The sequence below is a fragment of the Bos grunniens genome, chromosome X, assembly GCF_055505025.1.
Source record: "Bos grunniens cultivar Pamir isolate PY7600 chromosome X, Bosgru_T2T1.0, whole genome shotgun sequence".
NCBI classification, from domain to species: domain Eukaryota; kingdom Metazoa; phylum Chordata; class Mammalia; order Artiodactyla; family Bovidae; genus Bos; species Bos grunniens.
Window position 1 is genome coordinate 68,442,300 of NC_141194.1, and position 24,216 is coordinate 68,466,515.

Below are 24,216 nucleotides of genomic sequence, written 5' to 3' on the forward strand. Positions count from 1 at the left end.
ATTATTTTATAAAACTTTTAGTGGCGTATAATCTGCAAAACTACTGAATCACTATGCTGTATAGAAGTTTAAGTGTTAGTCGCTCAGGTGTTTCTGACTCTTTGTGAACCAATGGGCTGTAGCCTACAAGGCTCCTCTGTCCACGGAATTCTCCAGGCAAGAATACTGGAGTGGGCCGCCATTTCCTTCTCCAGGGGATCTTGCCAAACCAGAGACCCAACCTGAAATTAATACAGTGTTATAAACCAACTGTATTTCCATTAAAAAAATTAACACATCCATTCCTTTGAGAATTTAGACTAAAACAAAAGAACAAAGTATGTCTCATCAAGTCAAATTTTATGTTCTAAGGACTGTAATATCCTACAAGATTCAAATATTAAGGATTTCTAGAATAAATGATCTAGCTGTATTAATGATTCCCACAAATAGGATGTGTTTTTTTATTTTTGGCTGCGCTGGGTCTTTGTTGCTTTTGTGTGGGCTTTCTATAGTTGCAGCTACACTTCACTGCAGCATGCAGGCTTCTCATTGTGGGGGCTTCTCTTGTTGTGGAGCACAGGTTCAAAGGCATATAGGCTTCAGTAGTTGTGGCACACAGGCTCGGTAGTCACAGCTAGAGGGCTCTAGAGTGCAGGCTCAGTAGTTATGGCGCATGGGCTTAGTTGCTCCACCACATGTGGAATCTTCCAGGACCAGGAATCAAATCCATGTCCCCTGCATTGGCAGGGAAATCCTTAGTTGTTTAATTTTTAAATAACATTAAAAGTTTAAAGGTCTTAGGATATATCTTAAGGTGTATGCATGCTTAGTCACTCAGTGGTGTCCTATTCCTTGCAACCCCATGGACTGGAGCCTGCCTGGCTCCTGTCCTTGGGATTTTCCAGGCAAGAATACTGGAGTGGGTTGCCACTTCCTCCTCCAGGGGATCTCCCCAATCCACATCTCCTGCATTTGCAGGTGGATTCTTTGACCACTGAGCCAAGTGGGAAGCTCCACATCTTAAGGTATATAAGAATAAATTATTCCTGGGGGAAAATTTTAAATTAACAAATTAATAAAAAAAAATTCCACATGATCATCTCAATAGACACAAAGAAATCACCTAACAATATTCAATACACATTCATGATAAGAAAAACACACTCAAAAAACTGGAAATAGAAGAGAATTTCCTCAACATCATAAATGCTATCTACTAAAAAATATAAATAACATTATACAGAATGGTGAAAGATCAGATGCTTTCCCTCTAAGATTAGGAACAAGAAAAGGATGTCTGGTTATGTCACATTAATTCAACACTGTACTAGAAGTTCTAATGAGGGAAATAGTCAAGAAAAAGAAATAAACGTAATCTATATTGGAAAGGAAGAAGTAAATCATTATTTGCAGATGACATGATCTTGCATAAGGAAAATCCTTTAAAATCCACAAAAAACTACTAGAACTAATAAATGATTTAATATGCAAAACTTACATTTGCAATGAAAATTCAAAACTGAAAATAAGGACACAATTCCACTCATAATATTATCAAAAAGAATAAAATAAATTTAACATAAGAAATGCAAAATGCATACACTGAAAACTATAAAACACTGGTGAAAGAAATTCAAGACTTAAGTAAATGTTAAAACATCCCATGTTCATAGATCAGAAGACTTAATATTGTTAAGAAGGCAATACTTGCTAAAAAGAACTTAAAAGTTCAATGCAATTTCTAACAGAATTCAAGCTGACGTCTTTGTAAACTTTACAAGCTAATTCTAAAATTCATATGGAATTGCAAGGGATCCAGAATAGCCACACACACACAAAAAAAAAATGTTGAAGAGAAACAATGTAGGAGGAATCACACTTTCAAAGCTTTCTTTGAAAGCAAATGTAATCAGAACAGTGTGCTACTACTGGCATGAGGACAGACATATAGATAAATGGAACAAAACTTGGGGAGTCAAAAAATAAATCTGTCTCTTTGGTCAACTAATTTTCAACAAGGGTGCCCAGAAACGATGAATGGAGAAGGAACAGTCTTCTCAGTAAATAGTGTTTGACAACTGGATAGCCACAGCAAAAGACTGAAGTTGGATTTTTAACTTCATAGCATATATAAAAATTAATGCATCAAAATCCTAACCAATTAATGCATCAAAGACCTAACCAAAAGAGCTAAAACTATATAATTTTTTGAAGGAAGCATAGGAGTAAATATTCATGAACTTGGATTTGGCAATGGTTTCTTAAATATGACACTAAAAGCATAAGTAACAAAAGAAAAAAATGTAAATTAGACTTCATAAAAATGAAATACTACCTAGAAAGTGAAAAGACAACCCAAAGAATGAGAGAAAGTATTTACAAAGCATATATCTGAAAATGGCCTCCTAAACAGAATATTTTTAAAATTTAAAAAAAAAAAAGTCTTTCAAATGAGCAAAGGACCCAAATAATAATTTTCCCAAAGAAGAAATACAAATGGCCATGAAACAATGGTCAAAATCATTAGTCACTACTAAGTCACTTCAGTCGTGTCCGACTCCGTGTGACCCCACAGACGGCAGCCCACCAGGCTCTACCATCCCTGGGATTCTCCAGGCAAGAACACTGGAGTGGGTTGCCATTTCCTTCTCCTCATTAGTCACTAGAGAAATACAAATCAAAATCACAATGAGATACCATTTCACAGCCACTAGGATGGCCATAATTCAGCAACAGAAAATAAATGTTGATAAAGATGTGGAGAAGTGAGAACCCTTGTACAATGCTTCTTGAGTGCAGCCAGTATAGAAAACAGTTTGGTTAATCTTCAATACGTTAAACTTAGAACTGCATATGACACAACAGTTCCATTCGTAACTATCCAATATATCCCAAACAAGTAAAAACAGATTTTTAAAGAAATAAAAACTTGTATACAAACATTCATAGCTGTACTATTCACAATAGCCAAAAAGAGAAAACAACTCAAATATCTATGAATTAATGAATGGATAATCAAAATGTGGGTATTAACCATAAAACAGAATATTAGTAGGTCAAAAAAGGAATAAAGCAGTGACACTTGCTACAACTTGGATGAACCTTAAAAACATGCTATGCAAAAGAAGTCACGAAAGACCAGATATTATATGACTCTATTTACATGAAAGGTCCAGAATAAGTCAATATCAATCTATATAAAGAGAAAGTAAATTAGTGATTGCTTAAGGGTAAAGTGGCAGAAAGGAGGTTAGCAGAGTGATAGCTAAAGGGAACAGTGTTTCTTTGGTAATCAATATGTTCAAAAACTGACTATGGTGATAGCTGCACAACTCTGAAAATATACTAAAAACCATTGAACTGTATACCTTAAGTAGGTAAATTGCATGTTATGTGAAGTATATCTCAACAACACTGTTTAAAAAAACAAAAAAAAATTTGCTACAACAGCAGCAACAAAGACCATATTTATAGGGATAAGAACAAAAAGAAAGTGCAGAAAAAAAAAATATATATCTTAAGGTTGTGAGTCCAGGTAATTTTTTTCTTCTACTGTTAAAATGTTTATATGTCTGAATGAACATTTTAAAAATTATGATATGTAAACATAACTCACCTTTATAAATAAGAGGCTTATCTTTATCTTCTGTCTTTTCCCTACTAGCCAATTCAAGAAAATCTTCAATCAAGTCCAGAGATATGAGAGACTGGCTGAAAACAAGGCTGAAAAACAAATCAGTGTTCATAGATTAAAAGAGTAACAAACTCAACACATTTCTAATCAAAACCTCAGTAGGACTTTTTTGGCAGAAATTAACAAGCTGATTCTAAAGTTTATATGGATATGCCAAGCACATAGAGTAGCCAAACAATTTCGAAAGGAAAAAAGTTGGAGGCATAAGTATACATGATTTCAGCACAAAGCTAGTATAATCAAAATAGTACAGCACTGACAAAGAAACCAACACAAATCAATGGAACAGAATATAATCCAGATATAAAGCCACACAACAGTTAACTGGTTTTTGACAAAGAGGCAAAAGCAACTCAATGGAAAGAAGTCTTCTTAACAATAGTCTTGCAAAACTGGACATTCATATGCTAAAAAACAAATTTCTGTCTAAGCCTCAGCTGCATAAATAGAGAACAGAAGAATCTAATTTGACAAGTTTTTCTTTAAAAGAAAAAAAAGTCTTAGCTGACCATAAGTGAACATGAAGCAATAATGTTATTTAGATGTTGGAAAACCATTCTATCAGATTACAAGAATGGAATGACAGGATCCAAAGTAAATAATAGCCAGACTCACTATAATTATGTGTTAATAAAAACTCAGCTGAAGTGTTTTGTTTACTGTGACCATATTTTGAGATGAGTGCTAAAAATTGAAGCATATTCAAAACCATTGTCAGGACTGAAATTAAGCCATACAAAGAATAGAACAATCAACTGAGAAGAAAAAGCTTACAGTGACAAGAGATAAACCCATCATTATCTGAAGAGGAGACAATTGAAACAGTAGTAGTGATGTCTGCAACCTATTTTGAAAAGTATCAGGAAAATAAGATGGATAGAGGGATAGATAGGTATATAATAAAGTATGATAAAATATAGTATAGATTCTAGGTAACAGGTATGTAGGTATTCACTCTATTTATTCTTTCTGCTTTTTATGTTTGAAAATTTCCATAATGAAACACTGGACAAAGAATAGTGGTAATCACAATTTCAGAAATGCAGTTTTATGTCTTAATGTTGATAACATTTATCACTTGGGTTAATAACTAAAAATGATCATTATAACAGTATTTTTAAAAAGCAATAGATATATTCTATTTTAGACTAGGGGGAAATAGCTATAGGAATACAGTACAAACTAAAGATAAGCATACATTTTCTAACACTTTGAAGTATTCAACTCTAGGGAGCCTTCTGAAATGGAAAATATTCTACTCAGGAGAAACTAGGAGAGCATCTATGATGAACATGGTAAAAGATATTCCTTGTTAGGAAATTAAAAGACTACTAAAAATCTCCTATACACTCATAAAATTCTTATACGGTATCCAATAAAAATTAACTTTAAACTATAAAAGTTAATAGAAAAAAAAAGCATAAGCATGTCTAAATCATCAGTCTCTTCTGACCCTTCAGGAACTTGGAGCTCAAATATCTACTTTCTACTTGACATCTCTCATGGACATACAATATGCCTTGGAAACTTAACAAAATCACAGCAGAACTCTTTACTACCTCTAATAAACTTAGTTCTCCCTTAGTCTTCTTCATTTTGGTAAATAACAACATAATTCACAGGCACTTAGGGGGAAAGCCTGGGAGTCATCTTTGACTACTCTATCTTACTGTCCTGCATTTAATCTACCAAGAATTGTTTCTCTACCCCAAAACACACTCTTTATCTCCACTACTACCATTCCATTCCATGCCAATATCCTCCCTTATCTGAACTACTTGTTTCTGTGTTAAGTGGCAATATATAACAAAAATAACTTGCAGTGAGTACTTACTTGGTGTCATGTACAGTGGTTAATAAAAACCAATATTTTTATAATTAACTATTAATTCAAACAACTCACTATCCAGCAAAAAAATAAATACATTAGAATGTGTTAAGAGTAGAGTAGAAGTATATTAAAAGGTGGTATGAAAATAGAAAAGAAATCTACCTCTTTCTAGGAAAGTTAAAGAAAGTAAATTAGATTTTTTTAAGATAGAAGATTTGTTTTATTTTAGCCTTATATTAAACTGCTTAAAGTTTTTAACAAAAAAATTCTTATATTACAAGCATTATATTTTAAAAATATTTTATGACCAGAACACAGGGCCTTATAAAAGCCTAAACGATAAGCATGGTTCAAAATTTTAAAAGCACATTTTTGATAAGACTGGGGGATGGAATCTAGGGAAGGGAATTAGGGCACAAATGCTAGGAGTAAAAAAAAAACAGGAACAAAAAACAAAGGAGAAATTATAGAGAGTAGTCAAAAAGGGGTAAAATAAAGTCTGAGAAGTATCCACTAGATTTGGAAATTAGAAGGTCAATAGGTGACATTAGGGGGCTTCCCTGGTGGCGCAGCAATAAGGAATCCGCCTGCCAATGCAGGAGATGCAGGTTAGATCCCTGGGTGGGGACAATCCACTGGAGAAGGAAATGGCAATGCACTCCAGTATTCTTGCCTGGGAAATCCCATGGACAGAGGAGCCAGGTGGTTATAGTCTATGGGGGCGCAAAAGAATCAGACACAACTTAGCAACTAAACAATAAAAACAACAAAGTGACTTTGGAGGGGGAAATCTTAGTTAAGTAACAGTGTAGAAACCACACTGCATGGATTGAAAAATGATTCTGAAAATGATGAAATACAGATACCAAGTAGAGACTTGGCTCAAGGAAATAAGTTCAAGATTCTACAGGCAGAAGGGGAAAATGGCACTGAAGGAACATCCAGACTATGCACTCAGAAATAGTGGCTTAGAAGGAAGATAGTTGTCACTACACTAACCAAGAAATTACATCTTTAAAAAGGAAGAAAACAAAACAGATTTAAGTAGTTGAAACAATAAAAAGGTTATCAAAAATTTGTTTAATAAAAATAGGAAATAGGAAAGAACTTACACTTTATCCCCAATTTCCTCTGCCATTCGAAGAATTTCAAAGAGAAGTACCATTTTTCCAGAATGCTCTAAAACCTCAGCATCAGCATCTGTAACAAAATCTTTGTACCAGTCTGGAGCTGGACTGCTTGGATTAGAAGAGGAAGTAGCTTTACCTAAACAAAATAAATGAAACATAAATAAGTAGGCAAATAAGAGAAGAAACTGAAAGACTCCAGAGTGGGATTAAGAAAGAGATTAAGAGAAACAGATATAGACCAACCAACTCAGGGAGAGACTGAGAAAGAAAGAGACTGGTAGGGAGAGAGAGGAAAAAAGACAACCATAGGAAATAAAGAGCTCTACACTCCAAGAGAAAGACAAGAGGTGGGGGAGGTGAGGCACAGAGGACTCCAGGAAAAGGAAATAGAGAGACAGAGAATCAGACATATACAAAGGAACATAAAAACACACACATATGCACACAGACATGGGGGAGGGCCTCCAAATACAGAGTAAGCAAGAGACAGACCTTGAGAAAGTGCAAGTATGAGAAACAGAATTTGGGGTGGGGGGAGGGGTTCAGAAAGACAGAGACCCAAAGAAATTAAGTTCCCCAGGCCCTGAGACAGTATAATCCCAAAGCACACCCTAACAGACAGGGACCAGGAGAAAAAGACGGAGAGACCCAAAGAGAGAGGGAGAGAAGGAAAGAGAGACTGACTCAGAGATCAAGAGAGAAAAGATCTTAGGGGCAGGAAAACTTTCACTGTACTAGAATTCTGGAAAACTCAAACAAAGATTCTTCCCAGCATCATCATCTCATGTTAAATCATGTTGCTCTTTAAAAAAAGAGGAAAACATTATTTTGCTCTTATTTTCCCCATAAACGTTGACTATAAAAAGGTATGAGAAGCAAGTAACAAAATACCTATGAAAGATACACAGTTAAGTTTCAAATACAGAATGTACAGGTTTAACATATTTCTGTGCCTTCTCAGATGCCATTTAATGCAAAGTACTTTAAATTTTTGTATTGTTATAAAGTATTCTACATATTCAGAAAAGTATACATATAATAAAGAATAACAGTGTTCACACATTGCATCTTTGTCAAATTTTAAAACTTGTTAAATCTGCTTCTGATGCAGTTGAAGCATAATACAGCTCTTCTCTTATTTCCCACCCTTCTTTCTGAGAGATAAATAAAACCCTAAATTTTATATTTACTTTTTATGTGTATGTTTTTAAATTTTCACTAACGTACATCACCGAACTGTATATTATATTTCATGTTTTTAAACTACATGTAAATGGAACATATGTATAATTATATATGTATAGTTGTACTTTGGCCACCTGATGTGAAGAACTGACTCACTGGAAAAGATACTTTCCTGATGCTGGGAAAGATTGAAGGCAGGAAGAGAAGGGGATGACAGAGGATGAGATGGTTAGATGGCATCACCGACTTGACCGACATGAGTTTGAGTAAACTCTTGGAGCTGGTGATAGACAGGGAGGCCTGGCGTGCTGCAGACTATGGGGTCGAAAAGAATCAGACACAACTGAGCGACTGAACTGAACAGATACATACTTTTATACTGAATATATTTTTTCACTGAATATAGTTTTCATTTTCCATTCAAAGTGAGACTGATTCAATAATTCTGCCATATATGGTATTCTACTACATCACTATACTGTAATTTTTTAGTTCTCCTGATCACAGACATTTAGTTTCTTTTTCATTTTTTGGATACTATGAAATAACTGCATTAAACCAGTTGGTATTCTATTTTTCTAGAATGTATATATCTCATATAAGTTTAAAATTTTCTGGTATAAAGTTATGCTAATGATTTATAAAATATCACATTAAACATTCCTACTTTATAAATTGTTTACTATCTCAGGTTCTTGACATTCTGATCATGCTGTTTGATTTTTGTGTTAACTTTGTCAGGTTAACTAATAATTTTTGTTGCTAACTTTTCCTAACGTTGATTGTTTCTTCAGGCATTCTATAACTTTTTACTGTCATGTCACTTATAATATAGCTGGAATATGTGAGAATCGTTGGTAGCCTGGGTTCAATTCAGTCAGTTCACTCGCTTAGTCATGTCCAACTCTTTGTGACACCATGGACTGCAGCATGCCAGGCTATCCTGTCCATCACCAACTCCTGGAGCTTGCTCAAACTTATGTCCATCAAGTTGGTGATGCTATCCAAACATCTTGTCCTCTGTCATCCCCTTCTCCCACCTTCAATCTTTCTCAGCATCAGGAACTTTTCCAGGGATACAGTTCTTCATATCAGGTGGCCAAAGTATTGGAGCTTCAGGTTCAGCATTAGTCCTTCCAATGAATATTCAGGGCTGATTTCCTTTAGGATTGACTGGTTTGATCCCCTTGCAGTCCAAGGGACTCTCAAGAGGCTTCTCCAACACCACAGTTCAAAAGCATCAATTCTTCAGCACTCAACTTTCTTTATGCTCCAACTCTCATATCCATAAATGACTACAGGAAGGACCATAGCTTTGACTAGACAGACCTTGGTTGGCAAAGTAATGTCTCTGCTTTTTAACATGCTGTCTACATTTGGCATAGCTTTCCTTCCAAGGAGCAAGCATCTTTTAATTTCACGGCTGCAGTCACCATCTGCAGTAATTTTGGAGCCCAAGAAAACAGTCTGTCACTGTTTCCATTGTTTCCCTATTTGCCATGAAGTGATGGGACCAGAAGGCATGATCTTCGTTTTTTTAATGTTGAATTTTAAGCCACCTTGTTCTACTCTCCTCTTTCACTTTCAAGAGGCTCTTCAGTTCCTCTTTGGTTTCTACCATAAGGGTGGCGTCATCTGCACATCTGAGGTTATTGATATTTCTGCGGGCAATCTTGATTCCAGCTTGTACTTCATCCACAGCATTTTGCATGATGTATTCTGCATATAAGTTAAATAAGCAAGGTAACAATATACACCCTTGATGTACTCCTTTCCCAATTTGGAAACAGTCTGTTGTTCCATGTTTCTAACTGCTGCTTCTTGGCCAGCATACAGATTTCATAGGAGGCAGGTAAGGTCAATATTCCCATCTCTTTAAGAATTTTCCACAGTTTGTTCTTATCCACAGAGTCAAAGGCTTTGGTGTAGTCAATAAAGCAGAAATAGATGTTTTTCTGGAACTCCTTTACCTTTTCTATGATCGAGTGGATGTTGGCAATTTGATCTCTGGTTCCTCTGCCTCTTCTAAATCTAGCTTGAACATCTGGAAGTTCTAGGTTCACGTACTGTTGAAGCTTCACTTGGAGAATTTTGAGCATTACTTTGCTAGTGTGTGAGATGAGGGCAATTGTGCAGTAGTCTGAACATACTTTCACATTGCCTTTCTTTGGGACTGGAATGAAAACCGACCTTTTCCAGTTGGCTGATAGCAAGATGGCAGAGTAGAAGGATAGGTGCTCATCTTTTTCTGCAAGAACTCCAAAACTGCAGTTCAGTGCTGAACAATCAATGACAGGAGAATGTCGGACCCCACCAAAAAAAAGATACCCCACATCCAAGCAGAAAGGAGAAGCCCCAACAAGATGGTAGGAGAGGTGAAATCACGTTTCGAATCAGACCCCACAGACGCCAGAGATGCTTGAAGGGCTCAAACAAAACCTCGAGTGCACCAGGACCCAGAGGTCCCTCAGAGACTGAGTAAGACCTGCCTTTGAGTGTCTCCTGTGTAGGCACGGGTCAACAGTGGCCTGCTGTAGGGACAGGGGCTCTGGATGCAGCAGACCAGAGTCACGCAGCATGTGGCTAAGCCCTCTAGGAGGAGGTCGCCACTAGCCCCACCATACAACTCCGAGCAAAGGACACACAAACTTCAGAACAATTATACCAAAGAAATTCTCCCACTATTAACAAAGTTCTACGACCCACAAGAGATTTCCCAACCTGGAGATCTTGCAAAGGGACCAAGAACCCCCAGGGAATTTGACTTTACAGGCCAGTGGGAAACTGAGCCAGGCTTGCCTGTGAGTGGAGGCAGGAGTCAACAGTTTGGCCTCAGGCCAAACAACAGGGAGGGAACACAGCTATGCCCATCAACAGCAAATTCAGTTCAGTTCAGTTGCTTAGTCGTGTCCAACTCTTTGCAACCCCATGAATCACAGCACGTCAGGCCTCTGTGTCCGTCACCAACTCCTGGAGTTCACTCAGACTCACGTCCATCGAGTCAGTGATGCCATCCAGCCATCTCATCCTCTGTCGTCCCCTTCTCCTCCTGCCCCCAATCCCTCCCAGCATCAGAGTCTTTTCCAATGAGTCAACTCTTCGCATGAGGTGGCCAAAGTACTGGAGTTTCAGCTTTAGCATCATTCCTTCCAAAGAACACCCAGGGCTGATCTCCTTCAGAATGGACTGGTTGGATCTCCTTGCAGTCCAAGGGACTCTCAAGAGTCTTCTCCAACACCACAGTTCAGAAGCATCAATTCTTCGGCGCTCAGCCTTCTTCACAGTCCAATTCTCACATCCATACATGACCACAGGAAAAACCATAGCCTTGACTAGGTGGACCTTTGTTTGCAAAGTAATGTCTCTGCTTTTCAATATGCTATCTAGGTTGGTCATAACTTTCGTTCCAAGGAGTAAGCGTCTTTTAATTTCATGGCTGCAGTCACCATCTGCAGTGATTTTGGAGCCCCGAAAAATAAAGTCTGACACTGTTTCCACTGTTTCCCCATCTATTTCCCATGAAGAGATGGGACCGGATGCCATGATCTTTGTTTTCTGAATGTTGAGTCTTAAGCCAACTTTTTCACTCTCCTCTTTCGCCTTCATCAAGAGGCTCTCACATTCATACATGACTAATGGAAAAACCATAGCTTTAACTATACAGACCTTTGTTGGCAAAGTAATGTCTTTGCCCTTTAATAAGCTAAGTTTGTCACAGGTTTTCTTCCAAGAAGTGTCTTAATTTCATGGCTGCAGTCACCATCTGCAGTGATCTTGGAACCCAAGAGAATAAAATCTGTCACTCTTTCCACTGCTTCCCCATCTATTGGCCATGCAGTGATGCGACTGGATGTCATGATCTTAGTTTTATGAATGCTGAGTTTTAAGCCAGCCTTTTCACTCTTTTCTTTCACCTTCTTCAAAAGGCTCTTTAGTTCCTCTTCTCTTTCTGCCATAAGAGTGCTGTCATCTGCAAATATGAGGTTATTGATATTTTTCCCAACAATCTTGATGCCAGCTTGTGCTTCATCCAGCCCGGCATTTCTCATGATGTACTCTGCATATAAGTTAAATAAGCAAGGTGACAATATACAGCCTTGATGTACTCCTTTCCCAATTAGGAACCAATCTGTTGTTCCATGTCTGGTTCTAACTGTTGCTTCTTGACCTGCATATAGGTTTCTCAGGAGGAAGGTCAGGTGGTCTGGTATTCCCATCTCTTTAAGAATTTTCCACAGTTTGTTGTGATCCACAGAGTCAAAGGCTTTAGAGTAGTCAATGAAGCAGAAGTAGATGCTTTTCTGGAATTCTCTTACTTCTGTGATCCAAAGGATGTTGGCAATTTCATCTCTATTCCTCTGTCTTTTCTAAATCCAGCTTGTACATCTGGAAGTTCTCAGTTCATATACTGTTGAAGCCTAGCTTGGAGGATTTTGAGCATTATCTTGCAAGCATGTGAAATGAATGCAATTGTGCAGTAGTTTGAACATTCTTTGGCATTCCCATTACTTTTACAGACCTCATTATGCATTTATATTTAAACCACAATAAACTACTACCTAATGTGTCACATATTTAATATGATTCTATGCCTTGAGTATCTTATACTATATTCCTCCCTCTTTTCTTGACAAACTTCCATGTATATTTTACTGTCCTTCAAGCATCAACAAAACTTTCATCTTAGAACAGCTTTCTTAAGAGAATGACCCTTGTCTATCATCTGGGAACTTGAATGGTAAACAGTCCCCTGTACTAACGTAAAATTTTCCCTGAAAACGAAGGGACCATTGGCCCTACGCTTCTAGAAAAAAAATACCTATTTTTGTTTCAGGAGTCTGATATTTGCTAAAAGCCAGGCAGACACTGCTATTGTCACCAGTCCCCATTAAAAATCCTTGGGTACTTAGCTTTTAATGATCTCCTCTGGTAGACAACACTTCACACATACTGCCATAAAATGTTACTGCAGAAATTAGTACATCCAGTGTGACTCCACTAGAAGAAGACTCTTGGAAGATTATGCCTGTTTTCCTCTGGACTTTGATCCATATATGCCTTTTCCCTTTCCTGATTTTGCTTTACACCCTTTTGCTGTAATAAACCATAGTTTTGAATATGAGTATCTGCTAAGTCCTGTGAGTTACCAAACCTGGGGGTGGTTTGGAAGACTCCTGACACATAGCTTATCAAGCATATGTTGACTAAAATTCCTTTCTACCATTAGTCAACTGGCAAATAATCAGTGCCTTTGGGAATTTTACATTTTGACAGATGTGCAAACAACTTCAGCAGTGGTTATCCAATTTAATAAAGGCAATTTATATATGGTAAAAGTGTCAACAATTAAATTAAAAAGCTGGTTTAAACGTGGCAGAAAATAAGAAGTCTCAAAACTTAGCACAGGTGAAAATTTTTGTGCAAAGACAACAGATTCATACTAATTTTAATTCTATTGGATATAATGACAATATTTAATCTCTAAAAATTAAAACTGGCCCCTGAAACATGGGATACTCCAGTTAATAATTATCCTGAATATATAATTAAAACCTACAAATAGATATTACATGTGGAATATTCTTATTTCATCATTGACATAGAATAATCATTCCTTCTGTTATAATTTTGTATTGTATAGGCATACATGACAATTAACAGTGAATTAATAAATCAAAGCCATTCCTAAATATCCACCCTGGATATCAAAAAAATGCTTACAAGGTATGGTACAAAGGAAATACAAACAAATAGAAAGCAAAACTTTTAACTCTAATTTCTTGAAGCAATACAAATATATATTTAAACACCATATCTGCAGCGAGATACACTATAGTTGTTTTTTTTCTTTAGAACTTCATTTTATACCAGAATTCTACTACACATGAATATTGGGAGAAGTCATTGGAAATGTAGATTATTGTTAAACGCAACTTAAAGAATACTCTCTCCATCCTGTTTTGGTAGCACAGGTGTTTCCATGCATACTAAACTCAGTGGTTCTATTGGAAATGCAACATATTTGCCAGTCTAGTGAAGAACATTCCCCACCAGGCCAAGCATCCCTGAAAACCAGGCCCCTTTGCTTATTTTTTGATTCCTCGTATCAGTGTATTAGATATACATCATATATTTTTGATTCTAGAGAATGACTGAAAGAATTAGGCTATAAATTCACCTATCAATCAGCCATCATCATCATCTTCAAAGTGTATCCCAAAGTAAAAGACTACCAGAACTAAAGAATCGGAGATACCTTGTTACCATCTCCTAAAACTGAATCTCTTTCCTGACTCCATCCTCTTTTCAGGGTACCACTTCATCCCTTACTCTTCTTAGCTTTTTTTCTTTAATTAAAGAATAGTTGATTTACCATGCTATGTTAGTATCAGGTGTACAGCAAAGTGATTCAGATATATATATATATATATATATATATATTCTTTTTCAGATTCTTTTCCCTTATAGTTTATTGTAAAATATTGAGTACAGTTCCCTGTGCCATACAATAGGTCCCTGTTAAATATCTATTTTATATATAGTAGTAAGTATATGTTGGAGAAGGCAATGGCACCCCACTCCAGTACTCTTGCCTGGAAAATCCCATAGACAGAAAAGCCTGGTAGGCTGCAGTCCATGAGGTAACTAAGAGTCGGACACAACTGAGCGACTTCACTTTGATTTTTTCACTTTCATGCATTGGAGAAGGAAATGGCAACCCACTCCACTATTCTTGCCTGGAGAATCCCAGAGACGGGGGAGCCTGGTGGGCTGCCGGCTATGGGGTCGCACAGAGTCAGACACGACTGAAGCGAGTTAGCAGCAGCAGCAGTAAGTATATGTTAATCCCCAACTCCTAATTTACCCCCCTTTCTGTTTCGGTAACCACGAGTTTGTTTTATATGTCTGTAGGTCTATTTCTGTTTTGCATATGTTTATTCGTATTATTTTTATTTTCTTAGTTTCCAGATATAAATTATATCAGATGGCATTTGTCTTTCTGACTTACTTCACTCAGTATGATAATCTCTAGGCCCACTCATGTTGCTGTAAATGGCATTATTTCATGAATTTTTATGGCTGAGTAATATTCCACTATATACATATATATGGGATTCCCTGGTGGCTCAGTGGTAAATAATCTGCTTGCCAATCCAGAAGACGCAGGTTTGATCCCTGGGTCAGGAAGATCCCCTGGAGAAGGAAATGGCAACCTACTCTGGTATTCTACCTTGCATGGAAATCCCAGGGACAGAGGAGCCTCGTGGGCTATGGTCCATGGAGTTGCAAAAGAGTCAGAGAAGACTAAGCGACTAAACAACTAAACAACAACACACACATACACATACCACATCTTTATCCATTTATCAACATTTAGGTTGCTTTCATGTCTTGGCTATTGCAAATTGTGCCACAATGAACACTGAGGTGCACATATCTTTGCAAATTATGGTTTTTCTCCTGATATATGTGCAGAGCTGGGATTGTAAGATCATATGTTTTTAGTTTTTTATGGAACCTCCATCACCTCACACTGGTCAGAATGGGAATCATCAAAAAGTCTACAAATGATAAATGTTAGACAGGGTTTGAAAAAGAACCCTCCTATACTGCCGGTGGAAATGTAAATTAGTATAGCCACTGTGGAGAACAGTAAGGATATTCCTTAAAAAGCTACATTGTAATCTTAGAAATAAAGGTGGGATATCATTAAAATATTATGTGTATAAATAACAGTACTAATAGAATGGTAAACTCTGTAAGTGTATTTTGTACATTGATATAACCAAGCTTCTTGAGCAGTACCAGACACATAGTAAGAATACAATCAACATTTGTTGAATGAATAAATGTGCTATGTGAATGTTAACATCATGATATTACATCATATACAAAGTATATACCCATACAATAAATTACAGACATTTTGCTTTTAATTGACTTATAATTAGCTTTTAGGTATACAACAGTGATTAAATGTTTTATACATTATGAAATGATAACTACAATAAGACTAGTTACCATCCATCACAGTACAAAGTTGCTATAATATTACTGACTATATTCCCTAGGTATACATTAAATCCATATGAATTACTCATTTTATAGCAGGAAGTTTGTATCTCTTTGTACCTCTTGATTCCCTTTACCTATTTCATCCACACCCTCACGACGTACCTCCCTCTGGAAATCACCAGTTTGCTCTAGATATCTATGAGTATTATGTTCTTAGTTTTGTTTGCTTATTAGTTTTGCTTTTTACATTCCACATATAAGTGAAATCACAGAGTATTTTTTTTTCTTTCTCTGACTTATTTCATTTGCCCTGTAGGTCTATTCATGTTGTGAAAATGACAAGATTTCACTTTTTATGGCTGAATAGTATCCCATCACACACACAGACACACACATACCCCATCTTTATCCATTCATCAACTGATAGACACTTATGTGCTTCCATATCCTGGCTATTGCAAATAGTGCTGCAGTGAACATGGGCTACATATATATTTTTTAATTTAGTCTCTTTGTATTCCTCAGAAATGGAAATGCTGGATCTTGTGGTGAATGTTAGTTCTTTTAATTTTTTCAACAACCTTCATATTTTCATAATGGCTGCATCAATTTACATTCCCACCAGCACTGCACAACAGTTTCCTTTTCTCCACATATTCACCAACACTTGTTGTATCTTGATTTTGATAACAGCCATTCTGACAGGTGTGTGGTGGAATCTCACTGTGCTTTTGATTTGCATTCTGCTGATAATTTGTGATGTTGAGGGTCATTCCATGTTCTTGTCAACCGTCTGTAGTTTTTCTTTGGAAAAACATCACTTCAGGTCCTCTGGCAAGTTTTTAATCAGTTTTTAATTGCTTTTTGATACTGAGTTGTATGACTTCTATATATACTGTGGATATCAACCCCTTATAGGGTATATCATATGCAATATGTTCTCCCATTCAGTAAGTTGCCTTGGATTTTGTTGGTGGTTTCTTCCACTGTAGAAAATCTTTTTTACTTTGATGTAGTCTCATTTCTTTAATTTCACTTCCATTGCCCTTGCCTAAGGAAACAGATCCAAAAAAAAATTTCTAAGACCCATGTCAAAGAGCCTACTGCCTATGCTTTCTTTCAAGAATTTTAAAATTTAAGGTCTTATTAAGTCTATAATCCATTTTGAGTTTATTTTTATATGTGATATAAGAAATTGGTCCAGTTTCACTCTTTTGCAGATAGCTGTCCAATTGTCCTAACAACATCTTTCCAAGAGACTATCTTTTCCCCACTGGATGTTCCTGTCCCCTTTGTTATAGATAATGGGATATAGAAGCTTGGTTGAGTTTTTTTCTGAATTCCCTATTGTGTTCTATTGATCTATGTCTTGGATTTTGTGCTACTACTATATTGTTTTGATTACTAAAGCTTTGTAGTATAATTTTAAGTCTGGAATCATGTTATCTTCAGCTTTGTAATTCTTCTCAAGATTGCTTTGGCTGTTTAGTACATTTCTGGTTCCATACAAATTTTAGGATTGTTCTAGTTCAGTCTAAAAATGCCATTGGGAATATTCTTCCCTTTGCAATTTTTGAAGAATTTGAGAAAGACAGATGTTAGCTCTTCTCTAAATGTTTGACAGAACTTCCCTGTGAAGCCATCTAGTCCTGGACTTCTGTTTGCTGGAAGATTTTTTATCATAATTTCAATTTCCCTGGTTCTGATTGGTCTTTTCATATTTTCTATTTCTTCCTGGTTCAGTCCTGAAAGACCAAGTTGTATCTTTCTAAATATTTGTCCATTTCTTCCAGGTTGCCAATTTTATAGGCATATATTTGCTTACAGTAGTCTCTTATGATGTTTTGTATTTCTGCAGTGTCAGTTATAACTTCTCCTTTTTCATTTCTAATTTTTATTGATTTTAGTCCTCTGCTTTTTTTTCTTGATGAGATTGGCTAATGGTTTATCAATTTTATCTTCTCAAAGAACCAGCCTTTAGTTTTATTGATCTTTGCTACTGTTTTCTTCATTTTTTCTTCATTTATTTCCACTCTGCTCTTTATGATTTCTTTCCTTCTACTAACTTTGGGGGCTTTTTGTTCTTATTTATCTAATTGCTTTGCATGTAAGTAGGTTGTTCATTTGAGATTCTTCTAGTTCCTTAAGGTAGGATTATAGTGCATAAACGTCCTTCTTAGAATTGCCTTTGCTGTGTCCCATACATTTGGTGTTGTCATGTTTTTGTTGTCATTTGTTGCTAGGTATTCTCTGATTTCCTGTTTGATTTCTTCAGTAATATCTTGGTTAGCTGGTAACATATTATTTAGCCACCATGTGTTTGTGTTGTTTTTTTTCTTTTTCTTACAGTTTTTCGCCTGTAATTCATAACTAATCTCATAGCATTGTCGTTGGAAAAGATGCTTGATACAACTTCAGTTTTCATACATTTACTGATACTTGATTTGTGACCCAAAATGTGATCTATCCTGGAGAATGTTCTGTGTGCACTTGAGAAGAAAGTGTATTTGGCTGCTTTTTGATGGAGTGTCCTATAAATATCAATTAAGTTCTAAATGCTCTACTGTCTCATTTAAGGCTTGTGTTTCCTTATAAACTGTCTGGATTATATGCCCACTGGTGTAAGTGTGGTGTTAAAGTTCCCCACCATTAATATGTTACTGTCGATTTCCCCTTTTATAGCTGTTAGCATTTGCCTTATGTAGAGAGGTGCTCCAATACTCCTAAACTCATTCTACGAGGCCACCATCAACCTGATAACAAAACCAGACAAAGATCACAAAAAATAGATGCAAAAATCCTCAACAAAATACTAGCCAACAGAATCAAACACATTAAAAGAATCACACATCACAATCAAGTAGGGTTTTCCCAAGGATGCAAGGATTCTTTGATACACAAATCAATCAATGCAATATACTATATTAACAAATTGAAATATAAAAACCATATAATAACCTGAATAGATGCAGAAAAAGTTACGGACAAAATTTAATATTCATTTCTGATTAAAACTCTCCAGAAAGTAGGCACAGAGTGAAGCTACTGCAACATAATAAAGCCCACATATGACAAACCCACTACAAACATTATTCTCAATGGTGAAAAACTGAAAGTATTTCCTCTAAGATCAAGAAGGTGATGAGGGTGTCAATACTTGCCCCTATTCTTCAACATAGTTTTGTAAGTTATACACATACTAATCAGAGAAGAAAAATGAAAGGAATCCAAATTGGAAAAGAAGTAGTAAAACTGTCACTGTGTACAGATAACATACATGGAAAATCATAAAGATGCCACCAGAACATTACTAGAGGTAACCAATGAGTTATTAAAGTTGCAGGATACAAAATTAATACACAGAAATCTCTTACATTCCTATATACTAATAATGAAGGATGAGAAGGAGAAATTAAGGAAACAATCCCATTTACCATCACAACAAAAAGAATCAAGTACCTAGGAATAAACATACCTAAGGACTCAAAAGGCTTCCCTGGTGGCTCAGTTGGTAAAGAATCTACCTGCAATGTGGGAGACCAGGGTTCGATCCCTGGGCTGGGAAGATCCCCTGGAGGAAGGCGTGACAACCCACTCCAGTATTCTTGCCTGAAGAATCCCTATGGACAGAGGAGCCTGGCAGGCTACATACAGTCCATGGCGTCACAAAGAGTCAGACACAACTGAGTGACTAAGCACGCTGACACACCACAGCAAGGAGGCAAAAGACTTGTATGCAAAAAATACAAGACACTGATGAAATCAAAGACGACACAAACAGATGGGAGAGATATACAATGTTCTTAGATTAGAAGAATCAATATTGTGAAAATACTATACTACTCAAAGCAATCTACAGATTCAGTGAAGTCTCTATCAAATCACCAATGGCATTTTTCACATAATTCAAAATTTGTATGGAGACACAAAAGACCCCTAATAGACAAAGGAATCTTATGAAAGAAAAACAGAGCCAGAGAAATGAGGCTCCCTGACTTTAGACTATACTACAAAGTTACAGTAATCAAGGTATTACCATATTAGCACAAAAACAGAAATATAGATCAATGGAACAGAATAGAAAGCCCAAAAATAAATCCATGCACCTATGGTCACCTAATCTATGACAACACGGAGAAAACACAGTCTGTTCGGTAAGTGGTGCTGGGAAATCTGAACAGCTATGTGTAAAAGAATAAAACTGGAACACTCCCTAACAGCATACACAAAATGAATTAAAGATCTAAATGCAAAGCCACTATTAAAAACTTAGAAGAAAACATAGCCAGAAGAGTCTTTGACACAAATCATAGCAAGATTCTTTCTATCTCCTAAAGTAATGAAAATAAATAAATGGGACCTAATTAAACATAAAAGCATTTGCATAGGAAAGGAAACCAAAAACAAGATGAAAAGACAACCCTCATAATGGGAGAAAATATTTGCAAATGAATCAACTGAGAAAGGATTAATCTTAAAATATATACAAGTAGTTCATGCAGCTCAAAATAAAAAAAAACAAACGACCCAACCAACAAATGGGTGGAAGACCTAAGCAGACATTTCTCTAAAGAAAATACACAGATGGCCCACAAACATGTGAAAAGATGCTCAACATCACTCATTTTCAAGAAATGCAAATCACAACTACAATTTATATCACCCCACACTTCTCAGAATGGCTGGCATCAAAAAATCTACAAACAATAAATACTAGAGGACTTCCCTCATGGTCCAGTGGTTGAGAGTCAGCCTTCCAATGCAGGGCACACAGGCTCGATCCCTTGAGGTCCAGGAGGGTTGCACATGCTATGGGGCAACTAAGCCTATAAACCATAACCAGTGAGCCTGTGCTCTAGAGCCTGCCAGCCAAAAATACTGGAGCCTGTGTTCCACAACAAAAGAAGCCACTGCTATGAGAAAACCACACACTGCAACTAGAAAGTAGCCCCTGCTTACCATAACTAGAGAAAGACCATGAGCAGCAACGAAGACCTAGTACAGCCAAAAATCAATCAATAAATCAATATATATACAGTCATTAAAAAAAACAGAATCTACATTTTCTTTTTAAAAATTAAAAAATGAATGCTGTAGAGGGTGTGTAGAAAAGGCAACCCTCCTATACACTGTAGGTGGAAATGTAAATTGGTACAGAAACTACAGAGAACAGTATGTCAGTCACTCAGTTCAGTTCAGTTCAGTCGCTCAGTTGTGTCCGACTCTTTGCGACCCCATGAACTGGAGCACGCCAGGCCTCCCTGTCCATCCCCAACTCCCGGAGTTTACCCAAACTCATGTCCATTGAGTCAGCGATGCCATCTAATCATCTCACCCTCTGTCGTCCACTTCTCCTCCTGCCTTCAATCTTTCCCAAATCAGGGTCTTTTCAAATGAGTCATCTCTTCTCATCAGGTGGCCAAAATATTGGAGTTTCAGCTTCAACATTAGTCCTTCCAATGAACACCAAGGACTGATCTCCTTTACGATGGACTGGTTGGATCTCCTTGCACTCCAAGGGACTCTCAAGAGTCTTCTCCAACACCACAGTTCAAAAGCATCAATTCTTCAGCGCTCAGCTTTCTTTACATTCCAACACTCAAATCAATACATGACTACTGGAAAAACCATAGCCTTGACTAGACAGACCTCTGTTGGCAAAGTAATGTCTCTGCTTTTTAATATGCTCTCTAGGTTGGTCATAACTTTCCTTCCAAGGAGGAAGCGTCTTTTAATTTCATGGCTGCAATCACCATCTGCAGTGATTTTGGAGCCCCAAAAAATAAAGTCAGCCACTGTTTTCCCATCTACTTGCCATGAAGTGATGGGACCGGATGCCATGATCTTAGTTTTCTGAATGTTGAGCTTTCAGCCAACTTTTTCACTCTCCTTTTTCACTTTCGTCAAGAGGCTCTTTAGTTCTTCTTCACTTTCTGCCATAAGGCTGGTGTCATCTGCATATCTGAGGTTATTGATATTTCTCCCAGCAATCTTGATTCCAGCTTGTGCTTCTTCCAGCCCAGCATTTCTCATGCTGTATTCTGCATATAAGTTAAATAAGCACAGTGACAATATACAGCCTTTATGTACTCCTTTTCCTATCTGGAACCAGTCTGTTGTTCCATGTCCAGTTCTAATTGTTGCTTCCTGACCTGCATACAGGTTTCTCAAGGGGCAGGTCAGGTGGTCTGGTATTCCCATCTCTTTCAGGATTTTCCGCAGTTTATTATGATCCACACAGTCAAAGGCTCTGGCATAGTCAATAAAGCAGAAATAGATGTTTTTCTGGAACTCTCTTGCTTTTTCAATGATCCAGTGGATGTTGGCAATTTGATCTCTGGTTCCTCTGCCTTTTCTAAAACCAGCCTGAACATCTAGAAGTTCACGGTTCACGTATTGTTGAAGCCTGGCTTGGAGAATTTTAAGAATTACTTTACAAGGTTGTGAGATGAGTGCAACTGTGCAGTAGTTTGAGCATTCTTTGGAATTGCCATGAAAACTGACCTTTTCCAGGCCTGTGGCCACTGCTGAGTTTTCCAAATTTGCTGGCATATTGAGCGCAGCACTTTCATAGCATCATCTTCCAGGATTTGAAATAGCTCAACTGGAATTCCATCACCTCCACTAACTTTGTTCATAGTGATGGCTCTCAAATCCTACTTCTGGGGATATATCCAAAGAAAACTAGTTCAGAAAGATACATGCACCCCAATGCTCTTTGCAAAGGATTAATCTCCAAACTACACAAATAGCTCATAGAACTCAATATCAAAAAACAAACAATTCAATCAAAAAATAGGTGGAAGACATAAATAGCCATTTTCCCAAAGAAGAAATACATGTGTCCAATAGACATATGAAAAGATATTCAACACTGCTAATTATTAGAGAAATGCAGATCAAAATGACAATAAGGTACAACTTAACACCAGTCAGAACAGTCATCATCAAAAAATCTATAAACAGTAAATGCTGGAGACGATGGGAAGAAAAGGATCACCTCTTGCACTGTTGGTGGGAATGTAAACTGTTTCAGTCACTGTGGAGAACAGAATGGAGGTTCCTCAAAGAAAAAAAGTAAAATTACCATTTATTGTTGTTGTTGTTGTTGTTCTAAGTCGCTTCTAACTCTTTGTGACCCTATGGACTGTAGCCCACCAGGTTCCTCTGTCCATGGGATTCTCCAAGCAAGAATACTGGAGTTGGTTGTCATGCCTTCCTTCATAGGATCTTTTCAACCCAGCAATCAAACCCACAAATTCACCTGTGATACCATCTGTACCTGGACTTTTGTTTTTCAACTATAGGTTCAATATTCAGATCTTCTATCTCTTCATGATTCAGTCTTAGAAGATTGTGCAATTCTAGAAATTTATCCATTTCTCCTAGGTTGTCTAATTTGTTGCCACACAATTTAGTACTCTCTCATTATTCTTTTTATTTTGTTGATGTTAGTTGTAACTTCTCTTTTCATTTCTAATTTTATTTGGGCTCTCATTTTTTATAGGTCTGGCTAAATGTTTGATTTTGTTTATCTTTTCAAAGAAACAACACTAAATTTCATTGAATTTTACTTTTTTAGTCTCAATTTCCATTCCTTCCACTCTAATCTTCATTATTTCATTCCTTCCACAAACACTGGGCTTTGCCTGTCCTTTTTCTTGTTCCTTTAAATGTACATTTACATAATTTATTTGACATTTTTCTTATTTCTTCTAGTAGGCCTGTACCACTATGAACTTTTCTCTTAGAATTGCTTTTGCTTCATCCCATAGATTTTGTAATGCTGTGTTTCCATTTCCATTTGTCTCAATGCATTTTTTAATTTCCTCTTTGGTTTCTTTGTTGATCCACTACTTGTTTAGTAGCATGTCTTTTAACCTCCATATGTTACTGTTTTTCTCTAGTTTTCTTCTATGTGACTTCTAGTTTCATACTACTGTGATCTAAAAAGATGCTTGATATGATTCCAATCTTCTTAAATTTATTAAGGCATGTTTTTTGACATAATATGTGATCTGTCCTGAGAAATATTCCATGTATATTTGAAAAAAATGTGTATTCTGCTGCTGTTGAATGAAATGATCTATATTGATTAAATACATCTTGCTGAATATGTCCTTTACCAATTTAGAGTCTAGATGGTCTATCCATTGAAGTAAGTAGAGTATTAAAGTCCTCTATTACTGTATTACTGTATATTTCTCCCTTTATTTCTATTAATATTTTCTTTATATATTTACATACTCCTATGTTGGGTATATGAATAATTATAAATGTTATATCCTCTTGTTGGATTGACCCCATTATCACAAAGGCATGCCCTTCCTTGTCTTTTCTTATAGTTTTTGTTTTAAAGTCTATTTTGTCTGATATAA

General features: G+C 36.6%; 1 protein-coding gene across 19 annotated transcripts in view; it reads right to left on the reverse strand.

The window, feature by feature from the left end:
• Nucleotides 1-24,216, reverse strand: part of ATRX (ATRX chromatin remodeler) — a 284,412-nt gene that overhangs the window by 57,740 nt on the left and 202,456 nt on the right. For 18 of the 19 annotated variants that reach the window (XM_086387280.1, XM_086387277.1, XM_086387288.1 and 15 more), the window contains 2 exons: nucleotides 6,620-6,773; nucleotides 3,599-3,705 (listed from right to left, as the gene is read on the reverse strand). In XM_086387280.1, coding sequence (XP_086243406.1) covers nucleotides 3,599-3,705; nucleotides 6,620-6,773 — 261 coding nt within the window. Of the gene's footprint in view, nucleotides 1-3,598; nucleotides 3,706-6,619; nucleotides 6,774-15,738; nucleotides 16,890-24,216 lie in introns of those variants that run through there. The other variant, XM_086387289.1, reaches the window with a different exon arrangement.